A 25648-nucleotide genomic window follows, 5' to 3' on the forward strand; every position below is an offset into this window, starting at 1 on the left:
CCATGGTCCCTTAGCGCCATGGATTTTAACACCCGCTAAAAGCGGGTGTTAAAAGCTCCATGGCGCTAAGGGACCTCGTAATTGGCGGTAAGGGGTCGGCGCAGCTAACGCTGGCGTAAACCCCTTACCGCCAGGGTCGTAATGAGGCCCATTGTTTTCCAAATATTTTGAAATCCCACCAAAACATAAACATTAAATGCTGCAAAATATCGTGAAGCTTCCGCAATTTATTATTAATAAATATCTTCGAACTATCACTAATATTAATATCACAGAATGCCTCAAATTATTAAAAAGTAAATGTTTTCAAAATATCATGAACTGCACCCTAAATATCAGGTTTAAATGTATGCATTACATTCCACCCAAATGCGTAGGATTTTATTTTTATAAAAACATTGAAATCCCTTTTAAATGTTCGGAGGAAAAACAGTACCGGAATATTTGCAAAATAGCAAGACCAGCTCTTGGCAAAAGCATGTCTAATGTCCAGACCGCTACATCTCACCCAGCCCCATCCCACTGGCAAGTCCCTCCCCAGCATCCCTTGGGCTTTTAGTCCACCTCTAAGAGCTACTTGGCATAGTGGTGGTCATCGGCCCAGGGAATTGAGATTTCGGCTGCTCTAGGCTTGTCCTACGATGATGTCCCCTTCCTGCTGAACGATCTGCCCACACTCTGCTTTCTTCATTTTGGTGAAGAAGGCCTCATTCCACTTCAGACTGACTCCATTTGGTTAAAGGGGTCATTCAAGACTGGGTATACTGCAGACAGTTACTGACCCGTGTACTCTAGCATAGGATATCACTCATTTAAAAAAAAAAAACATTTATTGTCGGAAGGATTGAGATACTTTGAGATTAAAAAGAAAATACTATACAAACAACCACTATCTCCAAAAAAAGCAATGTAGATTACAATTTAAGATTGCATAATCAAAGTCGCGATCCTTACTGCTATTAAGGATATGGGAATATCCGAGCATTGCCGTAGTATAGCTATGAACATCCATATTTCAAATCTAGCTCTCCACTTTCTCCCATCAGGATTAAGCCACCAAGCATTCCCAGAAGACATGTGTCCATGTATCTTTGTTCGCATGAACTTCTTGGCAGGCATGGCTAATTACCACATTTAATTGACAAGTCAAACTCTTGACCCAACCTTCGCTGGAGATTAAGACTCTAAAGCAGGATAATTCACCAGTCATTCGTAATTGCTCCACCAGGGAAATGAAAGGAGACTGAGTGTACTTTTAGAAAAGGTTCAAAATCTAGGTAACACACTATGCAAAGGTATCTGTACAGATGTGTTTATTTTTAAATGTGGGTTCTCCCTCACGCCTTCAGGAGTAGCCTCATCACAAACAGACTACATTTCCATGAGTACATGCCTCATGCAAATGAGATTTGCCCTCAACCTGTGAAGGCGCTGTAATCCTTTGGCGCATTCCAGGACTATCAGATGCTGGCCCAACACACCCAGAAAGTAGAGCTTTTGTGCTTCTTATTTCTGATGATGCTGAGGGAGATACGTTGTGCTTCTTCGTGGCCTGTCATGGCGGTGGAGGAGTGCTGCTGGGCATCTTGGCTGCCGGTGGGAGATCACATCAGCCACTGTCTGCCTATGGATTAGACTGCTGCCAGCACTCTAGGGAAGCACTTCACCTTACACCTCCTGGGCTACACTTCATTAGCCATGTGTTTCCTTTCTTTAGTCCCTCTCTACCGTGGCACATTCCCACAGTACAGAATAAACATAAGGGTATATTTTGTAATGGGGTCTGTGGACTTCCACCAAATTCTTCTTCTTAATTTGGGTGCACAATGGTACACCCACACAGTAACTTGAAACACAAATTTGAATTTTTTTAAAAAATATGAGCAAAACATAAACATGAGCAAACATGCCATTCAGTGAAAAGGAGAGCGAATGTGTGCTTCCGGACCCCGCTGTAAAATATTTAAAATAAGGAATTAACCTACTGAGTGCCCTCAGAATGTAAATACACATTGTACATTAGAAGTCCAGTTTTGCTAACAACTGTATATGTATGCATATGCTCATTTGGGGAGCAGTAACTAATGTGCCCGTCCCCAAATCCTGTTGACCCCAAGGCTGAGTCCCTTGGGAGTGTAGTAACGTCACTCTAAAAGTTAATAAACATATCAATGATTGTCAATAAGTAGAGAATCAAGCCCACTGGTTCAGCTGGTACACAAACCCCAGGCTGGGTAGAATGTGGAAATAAATGAGTGGGCCAACTATTCTTGTCAGCGCTGTGTCCTGCCTCCTTATGAAGCATTCAAAAACTCCAATACTTTGAAGCAATGAATGTATCCACTGTCAAGCGTGATATAAAGACCATGTGACGGATCCATTTTTACTGCATGCGCAACATGTTTAAGAATTAGGTCCTTTGTTAAGCACTAAAGACAAACAAACATAAAGTAGCAGCTAGTCTAATCCAACACTTATATAAAGTAAGTAGTGAGCTATACTAAATTACATCTGTAGAAAGGGCTCAATGCACACTGACCAAAACATCACCTTCTTGCAAAAAGGTATCAAGTCAACAAAACGCCAATCCGTCAGGTAAGACACTTTCAGGAACATGCTCCAATGACTCCATTCTAGGTGGTTGCCACAGGAAGTTAACTATGAAAAAGAAACATCAGCCGTGGGCGAAGAGCATAGAGATACCTGGCCAGCCAGAATATGCCTCTCCTAGCAGAAATGGAAGAGGTATTCATGGCATAATTTGAGCAAGTGTGCAGAATAAAGTATGGGGCAATACACATGTTATGGTAACAGTATCTGACCATAGAATCTGGAAAAACAAGAATGAAAAGAAAAACTCGCAATTCTTTATTTTGGAAAGAATCCATTTCCATTAATAAATGACACATCTAAATACATGCAATTTAAAAACAAAATAATTATTTAAAATGTCATCAATGCCACAAAGTACAGTAAAGCTGGACTATACAAACTATGACTAAAATAATGCCTATTAATGTATGTTCAGATTCTAGCATGCAAACACCAAGCACCATCTAAAGAGTTGGCTATACATAGATTTGACTAATGTGCTCCCTCTTAAAATGATGCTAGGGAATCCATTGATTTCAAAGTTGCCTATAAAGAGGGCACAATAGAGCACAATCTGCAAGGGTTTGCAAGATGTTTTGCAATATGAGTAAACAGAAAATTAATTTTAAGTCATCTTCAGTCACAGAAGCGAAAGGGACTATATCAATTTGAAACTTCATAAATAGCAGTCTCTTACGAGTGATTGTAATTACATTAAGTTACAATTTGTGACCAAAGAATAATACACAGTACAAGTAAACATCAGACACCATACCAATAGCTTGATCATTTAAAAGGTGTCTCCTGGCCCACTCACATTAAGCTTCTTTAACTTTATCAAGATCTCGGGGTACTGTTGTCCCGCTATCTTTCCACAGATATCCACATCCTATTTTACTTAGCATTGCCCTAATGTGAGTTAACTAGCCCCATGTCACTCGCTTATTTGAGTGGATCATATCCCAAACAATGTGTGTACATGTGCAAAGCTCATTGGCTATATTCATATCGAGCCTCAATTGGCTGTCAAAATTAAGACGGCAGAAACCTAATACCATATAGATTGGGATTGATAGTGCATTTTGTGGGGAGAGACAGGAGTTTCTTTAAAAATCCTCTTTCATCTGCCTCAAAAATACTTAAGACAAGTTCCCCAACAGTTCAGCGCCATATAATGTCACCAAACTTGCCTGAGCTTTTTAAACCTCCACTGCTGGCAAAATTGCTTTACCTCCGCACGTGTTAGAAAACCTATATGTGGCTCCTATTCTCTGAACCATTGTAGTGTGTCTATTTGTTATGTGTCGATGCCATTTCCCATTCCAGGACAACGTAAACCTGAGATAATAAAAAAAGACACCGCTATTTATGACGCCCTTAAATTTGACTAAAACATTTCCTACTCTCCTTCTCTGGTAAGTCACAGGGACTGTTTTTGCCATATTGACCATCACTTAAGGTTTCTCACTGTTTGTTAATAACCTTCAGGGTTTTAGAGATGAAGATGCATCATCAGCGTAACATAAAACACCTAAATAAGGGGCATCACATTCTTCTTTTTCTTCAGTGTTTATAGGCAACTCATTGATGTAAATTAGAAAGAGGAGGAGGCAAGAACACATCCTTGTCTGACCCTTATTTTATACCACAAAACTCAGTGGGCCTCATTACGACCCTGGCGGAGGACCATGGTGCAATTTGCACCATGGTCCATGGCGCAGAGCTGCCAACTCCGCCATGGGGGTTGGCGGACTCACCGCCCCATTCCGACCTTGGCGGGGCGGTTAGTCCCCAATCCCCATTTACCCTTCCCCATTCCCATTTTTGCCCCATAGGGTATAATGGGAGTGGGGAAGGCGTTAATTACGCCACCGTAGATTACGGTGGCGTAATTAACAAGAGGTCCCGTAGCGCCATGGATTTTTCCGGCCGGAAAATCCGGGCGTAAAAATCACCATGGCGCTACGGAAAGCCGTAATCTGGCGGAGAGGTACGCCATGCATTACGCTGGCGTAAACCCCTCTCCGCCAGGGTCGTAATGAGGGCCAGTATATTCCCCAGTAGCCCCATATCATATCCTCGCCTTCTTATCACTGTAAAATAATTTGATTGCTTCCAAAAAGGGATTAGGAATTCCCATTGAATGCAACTTTAACATCGACAAATACCATATATAGCAACATTTTATTTTTAACCATACGTGTTTGTAGTAAAACTGATACAATAAAAACCTGCTCCACAGTGCCTCACGTTTTCCTAAACTCCCTTGTGGTTTGGTAATAAGCTGTTTACTCTTTATCCATTTTTCTAGTTGCATTAAGATTAATTTACCATAAATGTTTAGAGCACTGTCCAGTAGAGACGTCAGGGCCGGTCATTTTATGGGCAGTCTCTGCTTTCTTTCTTATACATAGACTGGTATTATTTCTGCCATTCTCCAACTCTCAGGAACAAAATGCAGTTTGTTAATAACATTAAAAAATTCAGTTAAAAAGGGAATCCACATTTTTCTTTCATTTTGATAAAAAATCAACCAGGATCATGTCCAGCTCTGTTTCCTTTCCAACCCTTTGTGCTAGAAGATCAATTTCAACTTCTTCCTTTGAACACAATAATGGGAGTCTCTTTTCCGAATTAGTGGGGCTAATAATTATAGAGCCATATAATCCTTCAAAATATGTGAGCCATATTTGTTGGTCTATTTGGGGTACTTCCTCTGAGTAATCATGTTTACTTAATCTATGTCGAACTATTTTCCAGAAACATTTCATATCCTTTGATATGGCTGCAGTAAGTAAACATTGCCAACTCATAAGTTCAAAATCCATTTTTTCCGCTAATTAATTGGCAATATTAGTTTCTTATACAGAAAATAGTTTTAGTTGTATATATAAAGTGTATTCCCATATTTTACTTCAGATATAAGAGGAATTAAAAGATCGAAAGGCTCAAACCCATGGTGTGACGAAGAATGTAGAATGCTTAAGAGTAAATTGAACTATGTATTGCATTGTCCTTCTGGCATAGACTCAATAATCATTGCCTGTGTAAGAAGGGAAAACAAAAATGAAAAGTGTGATTTGTGAACAGAAAAAGTCAGTTTGGAAGAAAGATTGCTGGATGCATGTTTATAAAAAAGTGTGTGATGCCAATGGTGATATGAAAGATATGAAAATAGAAGAAAGACTAGAAAAGGAAACTACAAAATGGCCTTAATAAAGAAAAGGAGACACAAATTACAGAGTTGAAAGAAAGAAAAGTGATAAGGAAATGAGAAATAAAACAAGGATCATGATTAAAAAATGCTGTGGCACGCAGAGAAAAGAAACATGACAAAAAAGAAAACATCAAATACATGTCGATAAGTTGAAAAAGTGATGTAGACAGAAGGGAGATCTAGTAAGACATTACAGTTGATCATACATTTGGGCAAGTTTCCCTCAAATGAAGATGGAAAGGTCAACCATCCTATTTGTATCAGATGGTACAAAAAAACCCAGTTTATGGATTCAAAAGGCCACTCGTTTAAGTTGTAAGATCTGGCACGTAACCTGTGATAATTGAGAATCTTTTCTAAACCTTGAAAACGTAGTTGGTTGGTTGTTGTGGCCATTATCCACAAAGTCTCTCACCACATTCGTTTTCACGTTAGGAAAGTAAATGTCAGATTTCATCTCAATGTTCGGTCTCCAATCCCTCGAGAGTTGTGATAGGTAGAAGAGACCACAAGATTCTTGGGACTGTAAACAGCAAAATCCCACAAACAAGTGATAGATTGTCACTGATTAATATTCTCACCTGTTCATGAATGGCAAAAACATAATGCCATTTAGTTACAGTCCCACAATTGGAACAACACTTGCAGGGAAAGATTGTAATTTTGATAGTTGCCAAATGTTGTTGCATCATCAGTTACGGCAATCAGTTCTGGATATATCATCTCCCATATTGCTAATCCATTTTAAAATTAACATAGGATTTTGTTTAACAAAGAGTGTAATTCCAGTATCAGCTTGCAAGAGGGTTCCATATTGTTTTGATGATTCTTGCAATTAGCACACTAAGGGGACTAAACAGTAAGAATGCAATGCAATATTTAATCTGCGGTGCACTGTGGGGTGGTCAATAATAAAGAATGCTTGACCTGGAGTGAAATTTGGCTAGAGGATCAACCCACAGTTTCTCACAGTATCCTCTCTTTCTAAAATTACCTCTAAGTTTTCTGAAAACCTTGGTCAACAGGTATGTCTCTTGAGATAATGCGCTATGCTCTCAGGAATTTAGAGTATGGTAAACTTTTAATCATGTTGCCTGGAAGATGATAATAACAGACAGCTTACATCTGTCTTTTTAGAATAAATCACAATCATATCATTGATGCCTTATTTTAAAGAGGAAAAGCAAAACAAAAAAAGGTGATTGCTGGAAGGTTTTGAATCAATCTTAACCTCTGGCATAGCTCTGGGCAACCCTCCAAAACATTGTTCTTCACCTTCAAAGCCATTACAGAAAGGGGAAAGACAATATGCAAATCAGGCTTGATCCCACCCCCAAAGGGGAACTGCAGCCCGAACTGCTAGGTCACATCCCTTCTGCACGAGACCACAAGCATCCCCAAAAAGGTTTGTGGCCTCTTGGGCCTCATCAGTGAGGAGTAGCTTGGGTCTCTAGGCCCAGTAGGCACGGGACCCAAGTCTGGGCATACCCATCCCACTTGGGGTGACTAAAGCAAAACAAAGAGGTGATAGCTGGAAGGTTTTGAATACATCTTAACCTCTGGCATTGCTCTGGGCAACCCTCCAGACCATCGTTCTTCGCCTGACAAGCCATTACAGAAAGGGGAAAGATCATATGCAAATCAGGCTTGGTTCCACCCCAAAGGGGAAGTCCAGCCTGAACTGCTAGGTCACATCCCTTCTATACGAGACAACAAGCATCCACAAACATTTTTCAGCCTTTAAGATGATAATAACAGACAGCTGCCATCTGTCTTTTTTGAATAAGTTGCAATCATGTCATTGATGCCTTATTTTAAAGAGCATATGCACCTTTGTCTTTTGTGAGTTGTTGGAATTTTGTTAACTTTACATGCATGCTAAAAAAGCAGGGCTAAAATCTAATGCTGTCCACTCTAACCATTTCCTTTATGTTTCTGAACCACAGATGTGAATGAATGTTCTCAGAATCCTCTGCTGTGTGCTTTCCGATGTGTAAACACCTATGGGGCGTATGAGTGCAAATGTCCAGCTGGATATGTACTCAGAGAGGACAACAGAATGTGCAAAGGTGAGTTTAAGCAAAGCTATATCCAGAACTCCAATCTACAGGCGTTAATACAAGCCTGACAGCCTTAAATCTCACAAGAAAGCGAGAGAACCAAATATACATTTGTCAAATATCTTGATATGCATTCAAATGGTTTCTGCTTAAACCAGTGTATATGATAACCCGCTACTGCAAGTTCAAAACAGCATGAGATACACATAAATGTACTTGCCACACTTTACCTGAGCATTAATGTACCGTGGCATGTTTTTCATATAAAGAAAATATTGTAGTATAATCTATCTGGATTATGCTACAAAAAAGATATGTTGTCTCAGAGACTCTAATGCTGTTTTTGTGTTATTATCTTGTGAAATTGTTATTTTGTGTTGTATGGCTGTGGGGGGGCTGTGGGGTTTCCATAAATCAGTATGCTGGTACTCATATCATTATTTTTGTGCTCTGAAACACTTGTGTACGAGCGCGATACAAATAAATGATCATATCATAATTCTCATAAGTATGTTTCTGGTAGAAAACGTACCTGTGGTTCCAAACCTACTTTTCTTTCAACATCTCTGTGTACCTTTGCCTCCGTTCTACTTCAAAACCTTTTTTCTGTCGTTGTCTGTGTTTGACCTTAGTATTCACTTACGTTGATGGAGCTCGAACCCTGTAGCAAGGCCTTCACTTTGATGCATCTTTAAAGTGATATGTTCTTTAAAAAGCAATCATTTATGTTGTATGTTCCGATCTTCAACTCCTTTCCAGACCAGGACGAATGTGAAGAAGGAATTGATGATTGTGATGCCAAGCAAATGACCTGTAAAAATCTGATTGGAACATACATGTGTATCTGTGGACCGGGATATCAGCGCAGACCAGATGGTGAAGGGTGTATAGGTACAGTATGGGTCCATTCTTCAGTACGGACAATGGCAAATGCAATGGATCTCAAACTGGTATCCATTGGCCGTGACATTTGTAGGTACCTTCTGTGTTGTCATTTGGTAGATTCCTTCTGTTGAACAAATTGCCTCGAAAGAAAGTAAAGTTTATTATTTCCATTTTGTTCATGTAATAGAACAAATTGTTAAGAATTAACCAGAATTTAAGTTATAAGTTCATTTACACTACCTCTCCGAGATACACGGTCTCAAAAGGAGGAACTGAAGGTGATCTTGTTGGAGAATGTCTTGGAGGCAGCATTTTGAATGCATTCTCCAATTAGGAGGTATTTTCATGGGTGGAAAAATTCTTCTGTTTCCTGATCTTTGCCAGAGACTGATTGGAGGTGTGAAATGTGTTGGATGAACTGTGATAAGGACCTCGATCAGGTACCTAGCCAAAGTCAGGATTTTGTTTGCTGGGAGGTTCGCCCTATTTGACCAGATTGAATCAGGTGCAGAGTTTTAAGGGAAAGAATGAAAGAAAATACCTCAAGCTGAGCTACACAGAGAGAAGTGTAATGCCAATCTTGATGTAGAGGTGAGAGTTCTAGCACTCTGGTTGTAAAGAGTACTTACTAAGAGTTGCCTCGGGTTGGCTTTTCTCTTTTCTTGCCATTGCCACTCACACTGCCTTCCCTATCTGTTGATGCACATTTTCTAAGGGTGTATTGCTTAACTTTGAGTTGCAGTGCCTTTCCTGAGTTGTTTTTACTTGACCCCTTTATCCTATGAAAGGAAGCATAAGTGCTGCAACTTGCATTCATCTTTAGTAAAATGGGTCCCACTCACCTGTCCCCTACAGAGTGAAGCTAATGTTTTCATTTCAGTCTAAAAAGTGGTTTCATATTTATGCAGACACCTATTTGGTATCAATAAGCTTATTGCTTCATGTTTTATAAATGCTATACGGTTTTCCGGCATCAAACCAACAGAAAATATGAATATTGAAGATATGCACCCACACTGACACAGGATAGAGCTATAGGATCAAATCAAGCGGAAAACTGAAATCACCACATTTTCTTTGCCTCTTTCCCAAACAGTCCAATATTTACCATAAAAGTGTTCAATATGATCATTGGTTATATTAACCATACTGTACCTACAATGCTTAGCAGTGTATTGCTCACATGGGGTTACACACATATGCATTTGAAATGACCCTATATCCGTGGAGTGCTTGTCTAGTTGTTTGCGATAAATTGAGGATAGAATAAGACATGGAGGGTGGCGCTCCCATTTATTATACTTTTTTTATTTTGTAAGGATTTTTGGTCTCTTGCTCATGCTGCATTTTGGACTCTTCAGTGCCTTGGGGAGGGCAGAGGGATGCAATGAAGGTTGAAAAGCTGATGGTAGTTCCCACTGGTCCAACGGAGAATGAGGTTGTTGACACCCATTTCCAGATGTCAAGCGCGTTACATAATTGGTCTTAGATGGGCCATAATTGGTCTTAGATGGGCCATGCAGTTACAATACTGACCATATTAGAAGTAGTTGATTAGAATGAACTCGGAATAACTGCTGGGAGGATCGATATGAAATGTCCTGCATGTATGTGTTTAGACATCGTCCTGCTTCCATAGTCCGAGCGAGCAGGCTTCTTTCATTTAGGAGCTGTGATATTTTGGGGACGTTTTAGTCAGGAAACACAGTGGCACCATTTACCTCGGACCAGACTGTGGCACAGCAAGGCCACAGCAGTGCTCTGTGTACGGGTGGGACGCGTTCAAAGGGTGCTCCATACAGGGCTGCAGTCCGTCTACAGTAGAGCAAGTCACGTGATCTGCGAGGAAAACGAATGCAGCCACGAGCAAATGGGATGTTGTGCCATGTTCACGATTGTTCTGCAGCTGTACTCAAAATGGCATGCAAGCATATAAATACACTATGCTGCACACGTGGCCCGCCTCTCTATCAACCAGAGAACATCTTTCAATACCCTGCTCCTCAGGTACAAGGTTTATTACAACTCTGGTTCAGTGATGACGTTCAAGTATGTGACTTAGGTCCAGCATGTGTTCCTTCGCTGCCCATATTGTGGTCCATGACAACATCAAATGGTAAAACATGTGGCATGGGAGCCTGATTTTATGGAATGTCACTTTCAAGAACGTAATACCTGATTGTTTTACATACAAATTCTGAGGGATTATTAAAACCCTTCTGCAGCCTACAATTGTGTGTCTTATTGGTAACACTTTTTAGAAGGATTAACACCTCTTACTACCTAGTTCCCTTGTCCCCAACAATGATGTGTGCATTTGTAAAGTAAAATTGTACATGGAAAAATATGTCAAGCAGCCACAATGTTTTAAAGTAATTATTGAAGGAGGAATTCACATACATGTTCTGCATGTCAGCTCATAAAAAGAATGCTCAGCTCAGATATGCACTTGTGCCCTATTCACAGACCGTGTGCATTTTACAAAGCTCGCAAAGCATGCAGCGTTGTACTGCCCAACCTGTACCAATGACTGGGCATTAGACCGATGCATGCCCCTCTTGCTAGTCATAAGTTGATGTGTTTCATTAAGAGCAGGAGTGGAGGTCTCGTTCCTAGTGGGCAGGGTGTAAAGTCTGCAGGGTATCATTTTGAAGAGTCTGTCCAAGGAATTGCGGTACCAACACCTTCATTTATTTGTATACCTCTGAAAGGAGAGAATGTACACTGAGCATGTCAGCTCATTTAATGTGACACCAAATAGTGCTGTCAATTGTACGGGGTCTCCTGAAAATGGGGTGTATGTGGACAAAAGTTCTCAGGCAGGTGCCTCAAGGCAGTGCATCCTTCCTTAAATTAGGGATGGAATGACTTCTTAAATTAGGTTCGCACTGTCAGTGTGGCTTCCTCCTGCTGAAGGCATGGCTCCCTTTGATCAGATGCACAAACATCAATATTAGTAGACTGGGCATATCTTTAGTAGATCCATTGAATGTTCTTTTAAATCACACCATAGGCTTTTGAAGTTTCATCACCTTGAGTTGTACATCACAATCATTAGACCAAGCCCAGGAATATTAAAACCTGCTTTATTAATGCTATTAAAAACAATACCCTTGGCCCGCACCTGTGAAGTTTAATGCACACTCATTTGTGTTATGGATAGATGGCAGGCTCCACACTGACTTCATCTTGAGACATTTCTTCATGGTGTCCATTTGGGTGGGATAAATATTTCCAGGTACAATTGCTTGTCAAGGATTTTAAAGAATATATATATATTTTCTAACATCAGGTTTCTATATTTATCACATTATTATCTTTTATGTAGTATATTCTAATACGACCCACATTTCCGAAAATCATGATATCTACTTGTTTTCAATATTGCAGACACAAAAACACACAACGAGTGGAAGGAGTGTGGCTTTCCCGTTGAAGAATTAGAAGAAAGAGGGCAGGATTTTCAAACTCATTGGACTCATAAATCTATGTCATGTAACAAGTGTCAGACACAAAAGAGGTCCATCAAGAAGCTTTACCTGACTTGCAGAGCAAACAATTTTGAAAATGTACATGATCTCACAGCCACATGTTTTTGATGGCAAACCTGGTTCTGTGATCTGCTGGTAGCATGCATCTGTGCAACTGGTGCTGAACCCATGAGCTGATCCCAAACTCCTTGACATTATCTCTTATCAACCTGTTGCTTTATACCAGCTACCCTGAGAGTGCGGTGCCTGCCAACTACAATATTCCACCTAGTTTATACAGTTCTCTGCCTGCTATGGTATCTACTCTGCATAGTCTTTCTTTCCTCTAGCATAATGAATAGGCAGAACTAACCAGATGTTTACGCAAACTAGTGATCAATAGTTCCATCCTGACTGTACATCTACAGAGCCACTGCAATATCATACACTGTAGTTAGCCTCCAGAGGTCGTGTTGCTCCGATTATGATTGCATTATACATTAGCACCTACGGGAGAGAGCTGGCCAAATTGTTTTCAGAGTCTTTTTATCATATCTATTCATTTGTGTCCATTCATGCAGCCGTATGGCCATATCATAATCCTTTCAATAACAGGTGTCCTAAATTAGTAATCTTGATTTAAGTTTGAAATAATTCTTAGATCATCTATTACCATACTATCAATTTCCTTCCAAATTGTATCCTGTATTGAGGTATTGTGTCTACTATTTTCTTGTCAGGACTAATTGCAATTGAGTTGAGTTTTTAATTTCACCTGCACTTACAGGTCAACTACATAAGCCATAAAGAACATGGTGTTATGATCTTTCTCTCCTCCTATCTCAGAATCTTACTCAGAGCTATTCCCTGACTTTTTTTTATCATTGTCTATTATGCATCCTTGTGGCAGTTAAGCAAAGTCACATGATAGGCAGTTCCCTTTCTTATCTATGTTTTCCCATGTATGCCCTGAAACTGGCAAATCCGAAACACTGTCTTCCCTCAGCATTGATATTACCTGCAACTAAATAAATGGTCTTTGAATCAATAACTGTTTCCATTTTAATACTCCAAGGTACAGTTAAAAAGGTTCTGAAAATCTGAGTAATAACTCTGGTGGTAATATGTATATTTTGTATTGCTAACTTGTTGAGTTAGCATTTTTGTAAATAGTGCTTGTAAAAAATTAGCTTCAGAACATTTCCGAAATCTTTCTCGAATGATCACTTTTTCAACACACCAGAGGTATCACCATTTTTACTCTTCTTCCTTCTTCCTACCCTTGTTCCTTCCTACATTCGTAATGTCATCCCTGTATAGGAGATATGGTCGTCATGCTTTGTTGTGCAGTATTGAAATGAAAAAGAATAACCGTCACCCTCACATATGCCACCGGCACCAATAGATTAACATTGTTATTATATTTTTTAGACTAAAGTGTATTAATAAACCTCTGTCTAATACTGATCAAACAATCTCAAATTATGTTATAAAATTTAACAAGTTCTTTGTTTCCCAGTTTGACATAAAGGCCTGCTAAGTCCCAAATAATATTAATAATTAGAGATTTTTTGTATTTCTATAACAGTGTTTTATTTTACTAAGCCTATGCTGATTCTGAGTTTTCCAACATTTTCTAAAAATGTACTTTTTTTTGGACACTATATCATTGTGATATTTTTCTTTGTATCCCTTGTGTTTTTTTATTTTTTATTCTAAATTACGATTGTTCCTTGGGAGCACTTTGGTTTTCTTGAGAACTAGCATTAATAAGAATGGTCTGTCTTGTTTCAAATTTAGATCAAAACGAGTGCCAGACAAAGCCTGGCATCTGTGAAAATGGACGCTGCATTAACACCAAGGGAAGCTTCCGATGCGAGTGCAACGATGGATTTACAGCTAGCGAGTCGCAAAATGAATGCATTGGTAAGTTGCGTATCCTGCTGACGAAACCAGCAAAGAGTTATCAATTATTGAAAAGGCCATGATCCAAAACCTATTTACTGTTGGTAATAACAACCCACCATCCACTAGCCTTTGTTCTTAGCAAAATAAATACAATTTTTGTCTGATCAATATACAACCACGTAAACCCTGACCTGGTGAATTGCTAATCTGTGTCAACGAATGTCCCTAACGCAGCAGAACAAAGTCTATCTTCTTATGTTTTTCAGGTGCATAAGTATTTAGTGGAGAAGTGGGTACTGCACATGACATGACATGATAGGTTATTTATAATGCGCTTAATACCCAGAGGTTGCTAAGCGCGGAGCTGGGGTTTCGAACCTGTGGTGCTCTGTGTTGTTTTGCTTTCAAGGCGAGGACGTTGCCCCTGAGGTATCCTCCCAAGATAGAATTAGAAATGAATACAAAGTCTTAATCTAATGCCACTTAAAATCTGGCACTAGGTCACTTTCAAGCTGATATGTAGTCATGAGTTAATAGTAAAAATGAGGCTGCTTCCATTACTGACTCTCTTGATGTAACACACATTCCCATATCTAAATGTTCCCCCTACTTGTTAAATGCTGTCTCCTTTTCCTCGACTTCTGAAAACCACAAACTTTTTATCCTCAAATGTGTGGTTCCATGTCAGAGATCCTGCATGGTGCTGAGACATGAGTCCTATCTTGTTATTTCTCTGTTATTTCTCTCTATCTTTTCAAAGACGTGCTTGTTCACTAGTGCCCACCATGGTGTATTTCCTTCTTTCCACACTTGATTGTTGTGGGCACCTTCCAGTGCAAACTTGCGTTGATGCCACTATCCACTGAAATCATCACAATGCTTCTGATTATCTCATTAACAGACAACCGACAAGGATATTGTTTTGCGGAAGTACTGCAAACCATGTGCCAAATTGGATCCAGCAACCGAAACACTGTCACTAAGTCAGAGTGCTGCTGTGATGGCGGTCGAGGCTGGGGCGCTAACTGTGAGATCTGCCCGCTGCCTGGGACACTCCCATTCCGGAAACTTTGCCCTCATGGCAGAGGTTACACCACAACTGGAGAAGGTACTGTACTGATCTGAATAAAACACTTTGTGCGTCTTTTATATGAAGTGCAAATTGCTTGGAAAGGACTGCCAACATTAGCACTAAGCATCTGCTGGATCCCGTCCACTTAATTTTCTTCAATTTTCATATATCGGTGCAAAAACTAAGATGTGAAACAGTTGAAATTACCTTTACGTCTCATTTTTTTGCATTCGGTTTTGTTAAAAGAGTAAATGCTGCCTGTCAATTACACATGACAGGTGGCATTTACCATGGATTTCTACGAGAATCCACCTGCTTTTTGTAGGTGCTGGAAACAGGCAGATTGCATTGTAAATCTCATTCTACCATATAACAAGATGAAGGCGGAATGCCATCAGAATCCTTGAAGTAGAAAAGTAAGGTGTAAACTGCTTATGCCTTACTTTTGCTCCTTAGTTTTACATCACCTTTGTATGTGCAGTTGTTGTTCCGCTGAGTAGTAGAGTTGGGTAAGCGAGCTTGGAATGGGGGTTGGCTCTGCACTAGTTTGTAGTGGAACCTGCACATTGCCCTCTTTGCGGGTTCACCTTTCTATACCATCACATTTCAAAATTGAAAGCTAGGTATCATTTGAATTTTATGGTCTTTACAAAACAGTTGTTATTTTGTTTCCAGAACCAGTCCTATTTTTTTCTTGTTTCTTGTTTAAACCGCCACCAATTTCCTGGCACCTTTCATTTCAAAGTTGCATGGCTGCCTTGGACCTGTATCATGTTTGTAATGTGTTATCAGCACAACAACCAACTAGAAGCCAACATTCCTGCATTATTTCAGTCCAAATTTAATAATGACCAGGATGATTATCTTAACTAATTTCAGACAGAACATAGCTTTTCATAGCTCTAGTGTGCCAGACCACGGCGTAGCCAGGATTGTGTAACAAGTGGGGCCTGGAGCTAATGTTGTAGGGGGCCACCGTAAGGGGAACCCGCAGAGGGGAGAGGGTTTGTTCTGACCCCAGCTGAATGCGCAGGAACGACTGAGCATAGTGAGGGAGCGCAACCCGATCAAGGAGGGTATGGGGTAAGGGGTTCTCCCCAAGAACATTTTTAAAATAATGGGTTAAAATGGTGTATTTTGCAGTACATTTTCTGTGATACAAAAAAAGGTAGCAGGCGCCCCTCTCTCGAAAAGAACACGGCATGATAACCTGTTCAGTGGTTATTAACCACTTTGAGAGTTCGCAGCCATCTGCTTTTTGCTCACTGTACCTTTCACAGATGGGAAATATCCATTTGCATATCAGTCTTTGTCCCGTCCACATGGGCAGTCCAGCACCGAAATGCTATGGCAATTCCTCTCTGAACAAGAGTACTAACAGCAACCCCATACACGTTTCAGCCTTGTTGGGCCTCATCAGTGAGGTGAAGCTGCGCCTCTCTAAGCACAGCGAGCAGGGAGTCCACGTCTGGTGATAAATTAAGTAAAAAGCCACACAGTGCTGCATCGTTTTTTAGGGTAAGATATACAAAAAATCCATTAGATGCCAAGTAACCAACAATGCTCAGGAGCTTTTTTCAATGCATTTTTATAATGCCTTTGCCCACTATATGCCAGTACTCTGCAAGTGTAAAAAGCATGTGTATACTGATTGTGCCCACACATGTCCATTCTGGTGTCAGTAGTCCCACATCAGAAAAAACGAATGTTTGCTTTGCCCATAAGGCCAGTAATGATACTATGACAAAACATGTTCATGCTGGCTCTGCCAAAATATGGCAGTATTCCCACATAAGAATATACTCCTGTTGGCTTTGCCTTAATAGAAGTAAAAAAAAAAAAGCAATGCCACAGTAAGAAAACATGTCCTTGCTGGCTACAAAGATCCCCACTTCCCGCCCTATAAAAACACTCATCATGTTGTATTTGCCCTCTAAAACCAGTAAAAAATGTCATGCCTCAGTAAGTCAACAATGCGTTGGAGGCTGCACAAATGTCCCCACCCCCATTTAAGAACATGCATGTATATTGCCTTTGACCTTAACACCAGTAAAATAAATGCCATGTCACAATAAGGAAATATTTCCTCCCCTACCCCATGTAAGAACACTCATCATGCTGTCTTTTCCCTTAATATGAGTACAAGATTCCATCCCACAGGAGTACCCATCCAACCCCATTGTGGTACCCTTCCCCCACCCTAACCCCTTCTTCACATAATAACACTCATGTTGGCTTTGCTTTGTCCATAAATGCCGGTAAAACATGCTATCCCCCTGTCAAAACATGTTCATGCATCAGTGCCCGTCCCTGGGCTCCAGCCTCACTTACACAGACACACACACACAGACACACACACACACACACGCACGCACGCACGCACACACACACACATACATAGACACACACAATTATAAAGAAACATACACTTACAAAGACACACACAGACTCACTGACACACAGACATAGACACACAGACACACACACATACACACAATTACACAGACACACACAAAAACAGACAGAAACAGACACCCACACATGCAGACACACGCAAATACACAAACTCACATACACACAGACACACACAGACACCCAAATACACAGCTACACACATACACAGACACCACCCACACACAGATATATATCTACCAGCCATGCACCCATACAGCTTCTCTGTCATTCACACAAGCACCTAGAACATTCACACTGCATTCTTATTCACACACACTCTCACACCCATGTACATTAATCACACTGCAGTCATTCATATGTGTGCCCTTACAGACATCCCCTTGCATACATACATACACAAACTTACAAACCCCATTGCATGCATGCACGCATGCATGCATTCATACATGCATACAATCCTTGCACACACGCATACACATAAACAAAACCACTTTTTTCCCTTACCTGTCTCCCCCAGTCTCGCCACAGTGCTGTCCGCTCAGCTGCTCTCTAGGACTCTGGCTTCCACACAGCCAGGAAGCAGGGAGAGCTTCCGGGTTCCTGACATTCACACAGCAGGGGCCGCCCTCCGGCTCATCCGTGCAATGTGCGGATGAGCCATAGAGTGACCCCTGCTGCTCAGGCTGCACAGTGGCATCTATAAATGCCCACTTAGTGCTGATGAGTGGGTATTTACAGATGTTGGGTGGTCCTTGCCCGCTAAGGCTCTGCCCTCTGGTGCCAGATATTCCACATGGAACACACTTAGAGCACACCTTTCCCAGAGCATCAGAAAGTATTACCTCAAGAAAATCAGCATGTTCCTTAATTCAACTCTTTCACACAAGTCTACAAACATTTAAAAACTTAGATCAACGCTAAGTTAGCCAAAACAGGAGGAGACACATGGGCTAACCTGTAAAAGCACACCCTAAAGCCGTCTATGCAAATGTACCCATAACATATTATAAGGTAATCAGGTACAGTTTCAGAAGAACAAAATGCATTGCAAACATTATTTTGAAATATCATGAGTGATATATTTTCATGTTTTCTAGTATAAAACCACCACCCTTCAGTGGGAGAAACAGAAGTGTGAGAGTTGTCAGGCTGAGATTCTGATCTTGCGTCTGCGGAAGCTGCTGAACCCCCGGACAATCCACCTAAAATGTAGCACTCAGAGCTCCAAATTGTTTTACAGCTCAGTTTACCACACTTCTAGTGGAAAGGGGGAAAAGTGGATAAAATAAAAAACGCCAGGCTGGATGCGATTGACTAGCTGGTTCCTCACCTGTAGTTGAGACAAAAGCATATACAGCACCACAATTACTCATTGAGTCACTGACCTTATCAACTATATCCTTTACTAAATAGTTAAAAAGACCATACCTGATACTTCTCCTGAAAATGCCCTGAGAAGTGATTTAGTAGTAAGACTTCCTTACTAGTTGCCAGAAAAACTTAAGGATCATTTAGCCTTCTAAGATAGGTCCTTGAATGCATTAACAGTCTTTCCCAGTAACTTCTTATTCTTCTTTTACTTTTACAAACTTTTTTAGTTCAAAATGAAGTAAGGAAGTTCTAACGAAATTCAATCTGGTAAAGTTTTTTGTATGCTATTATTAGTCTCTTAAAGATGTAGAGCTTGAAACTTGCGAAGGGAATTCACGTAGTAAAATTCACGCTTGCGCGCTAAAATTCCACGTAGAAAAACACGCACACGCGCTTTGCGCCCACGTAGCAAAAAACATGCACACGCGCGATTGTTTCTCGTAGCAGAAAACACGTACACGCGCTTTAGTTCCATGTAGCAGAAAACACGTACACGCGCTTTTGTTCCAGTTGCAGAAAACACGTAGACGCGCTTTAGTTCCAATAGCAGTTAACACGTACACGCGCAATAGATCCACGTAGCAGAAAACACGCACACGTGCTTTTGTTCCAGTAGCAAAGTTCTCGCGCAGTTGATTCACGTAGCAGGATTCTCGCGCATGCGTGGTTGCTTTATTTAACGGCTCAATCACGCGCTAGCTCTGAAAAGCCACGTAGCTTATGAAAGCATGCACGCTCATTACAGTTTTGCATGGATACAATGAACTTGCTCGCGCTCGTGAACCTTTTCAATTAATTTAACTTTTTACAAAAATTACATAAGACTAAGATAGTTCTGTATTTAAGTTTCCTTCCACTTAAAAATTATTAGAAAGCACTTATCTCATGAATGAGTCTCAGAAAAGTTCTTATCACTGATAATGGAATCTTCTCACTCCTGTACTGTGTCCAAAACGAAATCCAAACTCTTTTCCAGTTTATTACTCTAAGAAGCCGCTCGACCGCTTGAAACCCCTGATCAAGTTAAGCAGGAGCAGCTTTTCACACGACCTCTCAGCTGGGCTTCGACGATGAAAGGCAGTTTAGAATGTTCACTCTCCTTCCTATAAACAATCACCAGCCAATCAAAACTTAGGCTGAGCACTTCCATCTTGGCTTGGGGCCTTTTTCAAAGGCTGCAATTAAGGTTAAGGCTAAATTGTCTGTATCTCAAATAAACCCAATCATAACACACCAAAACCCTTACTAACTACATATGTGCCACGCCTGACCCAATGTATGTAAAAATAAGTCAATGTATGTAACCCCTGACCTAAGAACATGTCAATGTATGTAACACCTGACCCAATGTAACACCTGACCCAATGTAAGTAAGAATGTGTCAACCTGACAGTACCCCCCTCCTAAAGCCCAGTCCCTGGGCCACTTTTAAAAGGAAATTTCTTATTAATTTTTTCTACCAAACGAGGAGCATGCACATCTCTTGCTTCTTCCCAAGTGCGCTCCTCCGGTCCAAAGCCTTCCCAATCAATAAGATACTGCAACTTTCCTCTCACTCTTCTCGAATCTAAAATTCTCTTAACTAAAAATTCTTCTGAAGCATCTTCTTCAACCACAACTGCCGAAGGAGAAGGTTTTAATCTAGTTCCTTTAACCACAGATTTTAACAAACTAACATGAAAAGTTGGGTGAGTTTTCATATGCCTAGGTAATATAAGACGAACTGCCACAGGATTTATCACTCTTTCTACAACTTACGGTCCAACAAAAACTTGGTTGATAACCACACCAAATCTCCTTTACAATACTGAGGACTCGCCTTTCGTTTAAGATCAGCAAACCTTTTGTATCTTTGTTTACTTTCCACCAACACACCTTTAGACTTCTCCACATTTCTTTTCATAACTTCTAGTCTTTCTTCCACCTCAGGGTTTCGTGAATCTCTATTTACCTCAATACTTAAAAAACGAGGATGAAAACCCCGTCCCACATAAAAAGGGGACATAGACGTGGCATCTTTACTGCAGTTGTTATATGCAAATTCCGCAACCCACATCAAATCCACCCACTCTTCACCTGCCTGCAGATAGCACCTCAAATACTTTTCCAACTCTTGATTTATCCTTTCCACCTGACCATTAGTTTCGGGATGATAACCTGATGAAAGACATATCTCGACTCCCAACCTTTTACAGAAAGCCTTCCAAAATTTCAAAATAAATTGAGACCCTCTATCTGAGATGACCTGACTGGGAATTCCATGTAGTCTAACAACTTCTTGCAGGAAACTGTGAGCTAAACTAACGGCGGTAACCTCTCCTTCCATCGGTATAAAATGTGCCTCTTTAGTGAGTAAATCAACTGCAACCAAAACCGAAGTACACCCTTTATCCAGCGGAAGATCTGTGATGAAATGAAGGACACTGAATACCAAGGCCACGGTGGAACAGGTAAAGGCTCCAATAACCCAGATGGCTTTCCGACGAGGCTCTTTGATCTTGCACAAACCTCACAGGTCTTAACAAAATTCAGTGTATCTTGTCGAATCTTATTCCACCAAAAATTTCTTCTGACAAACGCTAAAGTCTTTCGATACCCGGGATGTCCTGCCAAAACAGATTTGTGACACTCTTTCAAAATCTTTTCTCTCAGTTCTACAGAAGGTAAATAGAGTCTTTTATCGAGATAAGGCAAACCATCTTTAATCTTGCGAGGTGGGTCCAGACGAGCCCAATCTTCAAGTTGCGTCCCAGAGATGCATTCCCGTACCTTCTGGAAATTTCACTCTCCTTTTCAATTCCTGCAAGAATAAAAAGTTCAGGAGCGATTAACGGAATTGGCTCACTCTCCGACTTAACTTCACTTTCTGGAAATTGCCGAGACAAAGCGTCTGCCTTTTTATTTTGATTTCCTGGCTTGAAAGTTACTACAAAATCATATTCTGTGAAGAATAATGACCACCTAAGTTGGCGAGGCGTCAGAGTTCTTGCTGTTTTCAAAAAAAGTAAATTTCGATGGTCAGTTAATACCGTCACAGTGTGACGTGCTCCTTTAAGGAAATGTCGCCATTCTTCAAATGCAACTTTAATAGCAAGAAGCTCACGGTCTGAAATGGTGTAGTTCTCCTCAGCTGGTGGAAACCTCTTAGAAAAATAGGCCACTGGATGTAATTGCCCAGTCACATTATGTCTCTGTGACAACACTGCTCCCATTGCCACATTGGAAGCATCCGCCTCTACAAAAAATGGTTTAGATGTATTTGGGTGAATCAAGATCGGACTGGAAACAAAACTCTCCTTCAAAATCTGGAAAGCTTCATCAACTTTAGTCTCCCAAATAAACGGAACTCCTTTCTTCAAAAGCCGAGTAATTGGAGCTACTAAACTGGAGAATCCCTTAATAAATCTTCGGTAGAAATTTGCAAAGCCCAAACAACTCTGGATCTCCTTTACCTTAGTTGGAGTTGGCCAATCTTGTACCGCTTGCACCTTCTTTGGATTCATTTCCAAACCACTTGGAGTGATCACAAAACCTAAAAATTCAACTGAATCAGTATGAAACTGACTCTTCTCCAATTTAGCATAAGGATTATTCTCTCTTAATATCCTTAAGACCTGTCGAACATGAACCTTATGTTCCTCTAAGTCCTGAGAAAAAAACAAAATATCGTCAATATAAACGATAACAAAGATATCAAGATATTCTCTAAGAACCTCATCGATAAAGAATTGGTAAGCCGCTGGGGCATTGCAGAGACCAAAAGGCATCACTTGGTACTCATACAGTCCAAACCTGGTCTTAAATGCCGTTTTCCACTCATCTCCCTCTTGGACTCGTACAAGATGGTAAGCCCCACGTAAATCCAACTTAGAAAAAATGGTGGCACCTTGGATCTGATTTAACATTTCTGAGATGAGAGGGAGAGGATACCAATTCTTCACAGTCACTCTATTTACTGCCCTATAATCAATACAAGTCCTAAGGGATCCATCAGATTTAGGCACAAAGAACAATGGTGAAGCTGCCGGCGATTGAGAGTGCTGAATAAATCCCTTAGCCAAATTTTCCTTTAAATATTCTTTCAAATAATCATTCTCTTTTTCTGTTAAAGCATAAACCCTACTGCTAGGTAAAATGGCCCCAGGCTCCAAATTAATCTTACAATCAAAGGCCCGATGTGGAAGCAACTCTCCAGCTTCCTTTTCATCAAATACATCCCAGAAACCCTGATAACAAGCAGGAAGTTCACCCAAAACTGCTCCGATGTCAAAACCTATTGCCCCTCCTTCTGCAAGCAAAAATGAAACTGAACTCACAACTCTTTCTCCCTCTTCTGGACAAATTTCAGAGAAACAATGTTCCTGACAAAAAGTAGACTCTAAAGCTATAGTTCTTGCACCCCAATCAATTCTAGGATTATGAAGGGAAAGCCAGGGGATACCCAAAATAATTTTCACGATTGGAGCATCTATTAACTCAAAAGAGATATTTTCTTTATGACCTCCAGTCAACTCCATCACAAGTAACGCTGTAGTATGAGTGATTGGACCTGAAGAAAGAGGTGTTCCATCAACTGCTCTGACCTGCTCCACCTCCTTCTTTGCCACCAAGGGAACCCCTAACGTCTTTGCCAATCCCTTGCCCATAAAATGACCTGTAGCCCCAGAATCAATTATAACTGGCCCAGAACCTAAAATCACCTTTTCAAACAGCAAGGATACGTTTATAGTTATGTGAGGAACAGCTGTCTGTATAGTGTTAGCCACTTGTTGCATTCTGCCGGAAGAACTGAAGATCTTCTTGGGAGTAAAAGGACAGTTTCCAAGAAAATGGCCACTCCTACCGCAGTATAGACACAAATTATTCTCCCTTCTTCTAGCCTTCTCTTCCTTGGACAATGGACCCCTGTCAGGGTCCGGCTTGACAGAATTCCACAGGAGCTGATGCTGGCCCCACAGACCCTCACCAGGAGTTCACCTCTCAACCCTTAAGTATAAGCTGAGCTGAGAACCCCAAGAAAGGGAAAGGGGAATTTGGAGAAAATAACAACTGAGACACTGCAGCCCTGCAACCTTCTGGTAGGCTCCGGTATCTGTAGTAAACAAATACACTTGGTTAGTTATATATTAATATAAACTTCTTTTCTAAAATTATTTTAAAATAAACTCTAACTTCTTTACCTCTTAAACCTCTGTATAACACGTAGAGGTTAATTATCTGTATGGAATATCTTGTAAACAATTATCATGCTTAGTGCATATAGTCTTAAGCCATTCAAGTCTCTTTAGAATCCTAAAGTAATGACCCTTGCAAGCACCTTACAGACTTAGATATTCTGATTTGCTTTTTAAGTTCATTTAACTCTATGAAGTTTGATTTTTAAATGCTTTTGTGAAATGCAGTCTTTCTTTGAAGAATGGAATTCCTTTTGCATAAAAATTACATTAAATAGAAACTCATAAACTTTCTTGAATGCTGCTCTCCTTCTGCGTGTGAACCTTTTCTTTTTTACACATACGAACGCATAGTTTCTTTCTTGACACGCGTTTGCGATAAACACGTGAAATCACAAGACGTGAAAAATTGTCCTCGCATATAAAATTCACACACGCATATTAACAAATACACGCACGCGTGAAAACAATTGTACGCGCGCAAAAAAACCAACTCGCGCTAAGTAAAATGGACTTGTGCTCTATCGCTACCGAACACATGCGGTTATACGCAACGTCACTCACATAAAAATTGTACACGCGCTCAAAACAACTTGCGCTTAGTTAATAAATGGACTTGCGCTCTATCGCAACCCAACACGCGCTTTCTTACGCAACGTCTCTCATGTTAAAAATATGCGCGCGCTCAAAAACGACTCGCGCTATTCATTTGGACACGCGCTCTATCGCTCAGAATACCGGCGCACTCCCATAACAACGTTACTGACGTCACGCGGTCTCGCGCACACGTTGAAACAGTCTTGTAACACTTTTCATGCAGTAAACAACTTTAAAACTTGAGCGCACAGTCTTCATACGTGTTTCCTTATAGTAATAAAACTGTAAAACGTCTTTTCACTCAGTAAACTTTCAGACTCGTTAACTCTTTAAGTTTTCTTATAAAAGATGAAAGTTCACTATGAAAATCTTTTAGCTTTTAAAAAGAACAATCCCACCTGATGTCTTCTAGTTCACTCTGGCTCAGCAAACGATTTTCTTACTTCTTTGGTAAATCTTCTGAACTCTGAAAGGCCCTACTTAAGGAGCTTAAATAATGTACAACCAGCCACTGAATTACTATGGATGAAAGGCAGTTTAGAATCTTGCTCACCTCCCAAGAATCCAACCCATTATCCTATCCACCAATCAGACAAACCAAACATACTATTGTTCCTTAAACCAATCAGATTAAGTCTCTTCCTCTCCATCTTGACTTGGGCAACCACAATGTTAATTCTATGTACAAACTCTTCCTGATTACTACTCCAGCCAGCCCTGAGAGTACCCCCTCTTCAAAGCCCTGTCCCAGGGCCTGGCTTAGCAGGGAACTTTCTATGAAACTCTCTTATTAATCGAGGGGCATGTACATCAATCTGATCCTCCCAAGATCTTTCTTCAGGCCCAAATCCCCTCCAATCAATAAGATACTGCAAAGTACTTCTAAC

General features: G+C 40.5%; 1 protein-coding gene across 1 annotated transcript in view; it reads left to right on the forward strand.

The window, feature by feature from the left end:
- FBN1 (fibrillin 1) overlaps positions 1–25648 on the forward strand; it is a 643598-nt gene that overhangs the window by 500981 nt on the left and 116969 nt on the right. Inside the window, exons 54-57 of the mRNA XM_069624792.1 lie at positions 7756–7878; positions 8629–8760; positions 14025–14150; positions 15034–15240. Coding sequence (XP_069480893.1) covers positions 7756–7878; positions 8629–8760; positions 14025–14150; positions 15034–15240 — 588 coding nt within the window. The remainder of the gene's footprint in view (positions 1–7755; positions 7879–8628; positions 8761–14024; positions 14151–15033; positions 15241–25648) is intronic.

The sequence above is a fragment of the Ambystoma mexicanum genome, chromosome 11 (genome assembly GCF_040938575.1).
Source record: "Ambystoma mexicanum isolate Mex_15411 chromosome 11, UKY_AmexF1_1, whole genome shotgun sequence".
NCBI classification, from domain to species: Eukaryota; Metazoa; Chordata; class Amphibia; order Caudata; family Ambystomatidae; genus Ambystoma; species Ambystoma mexicanum.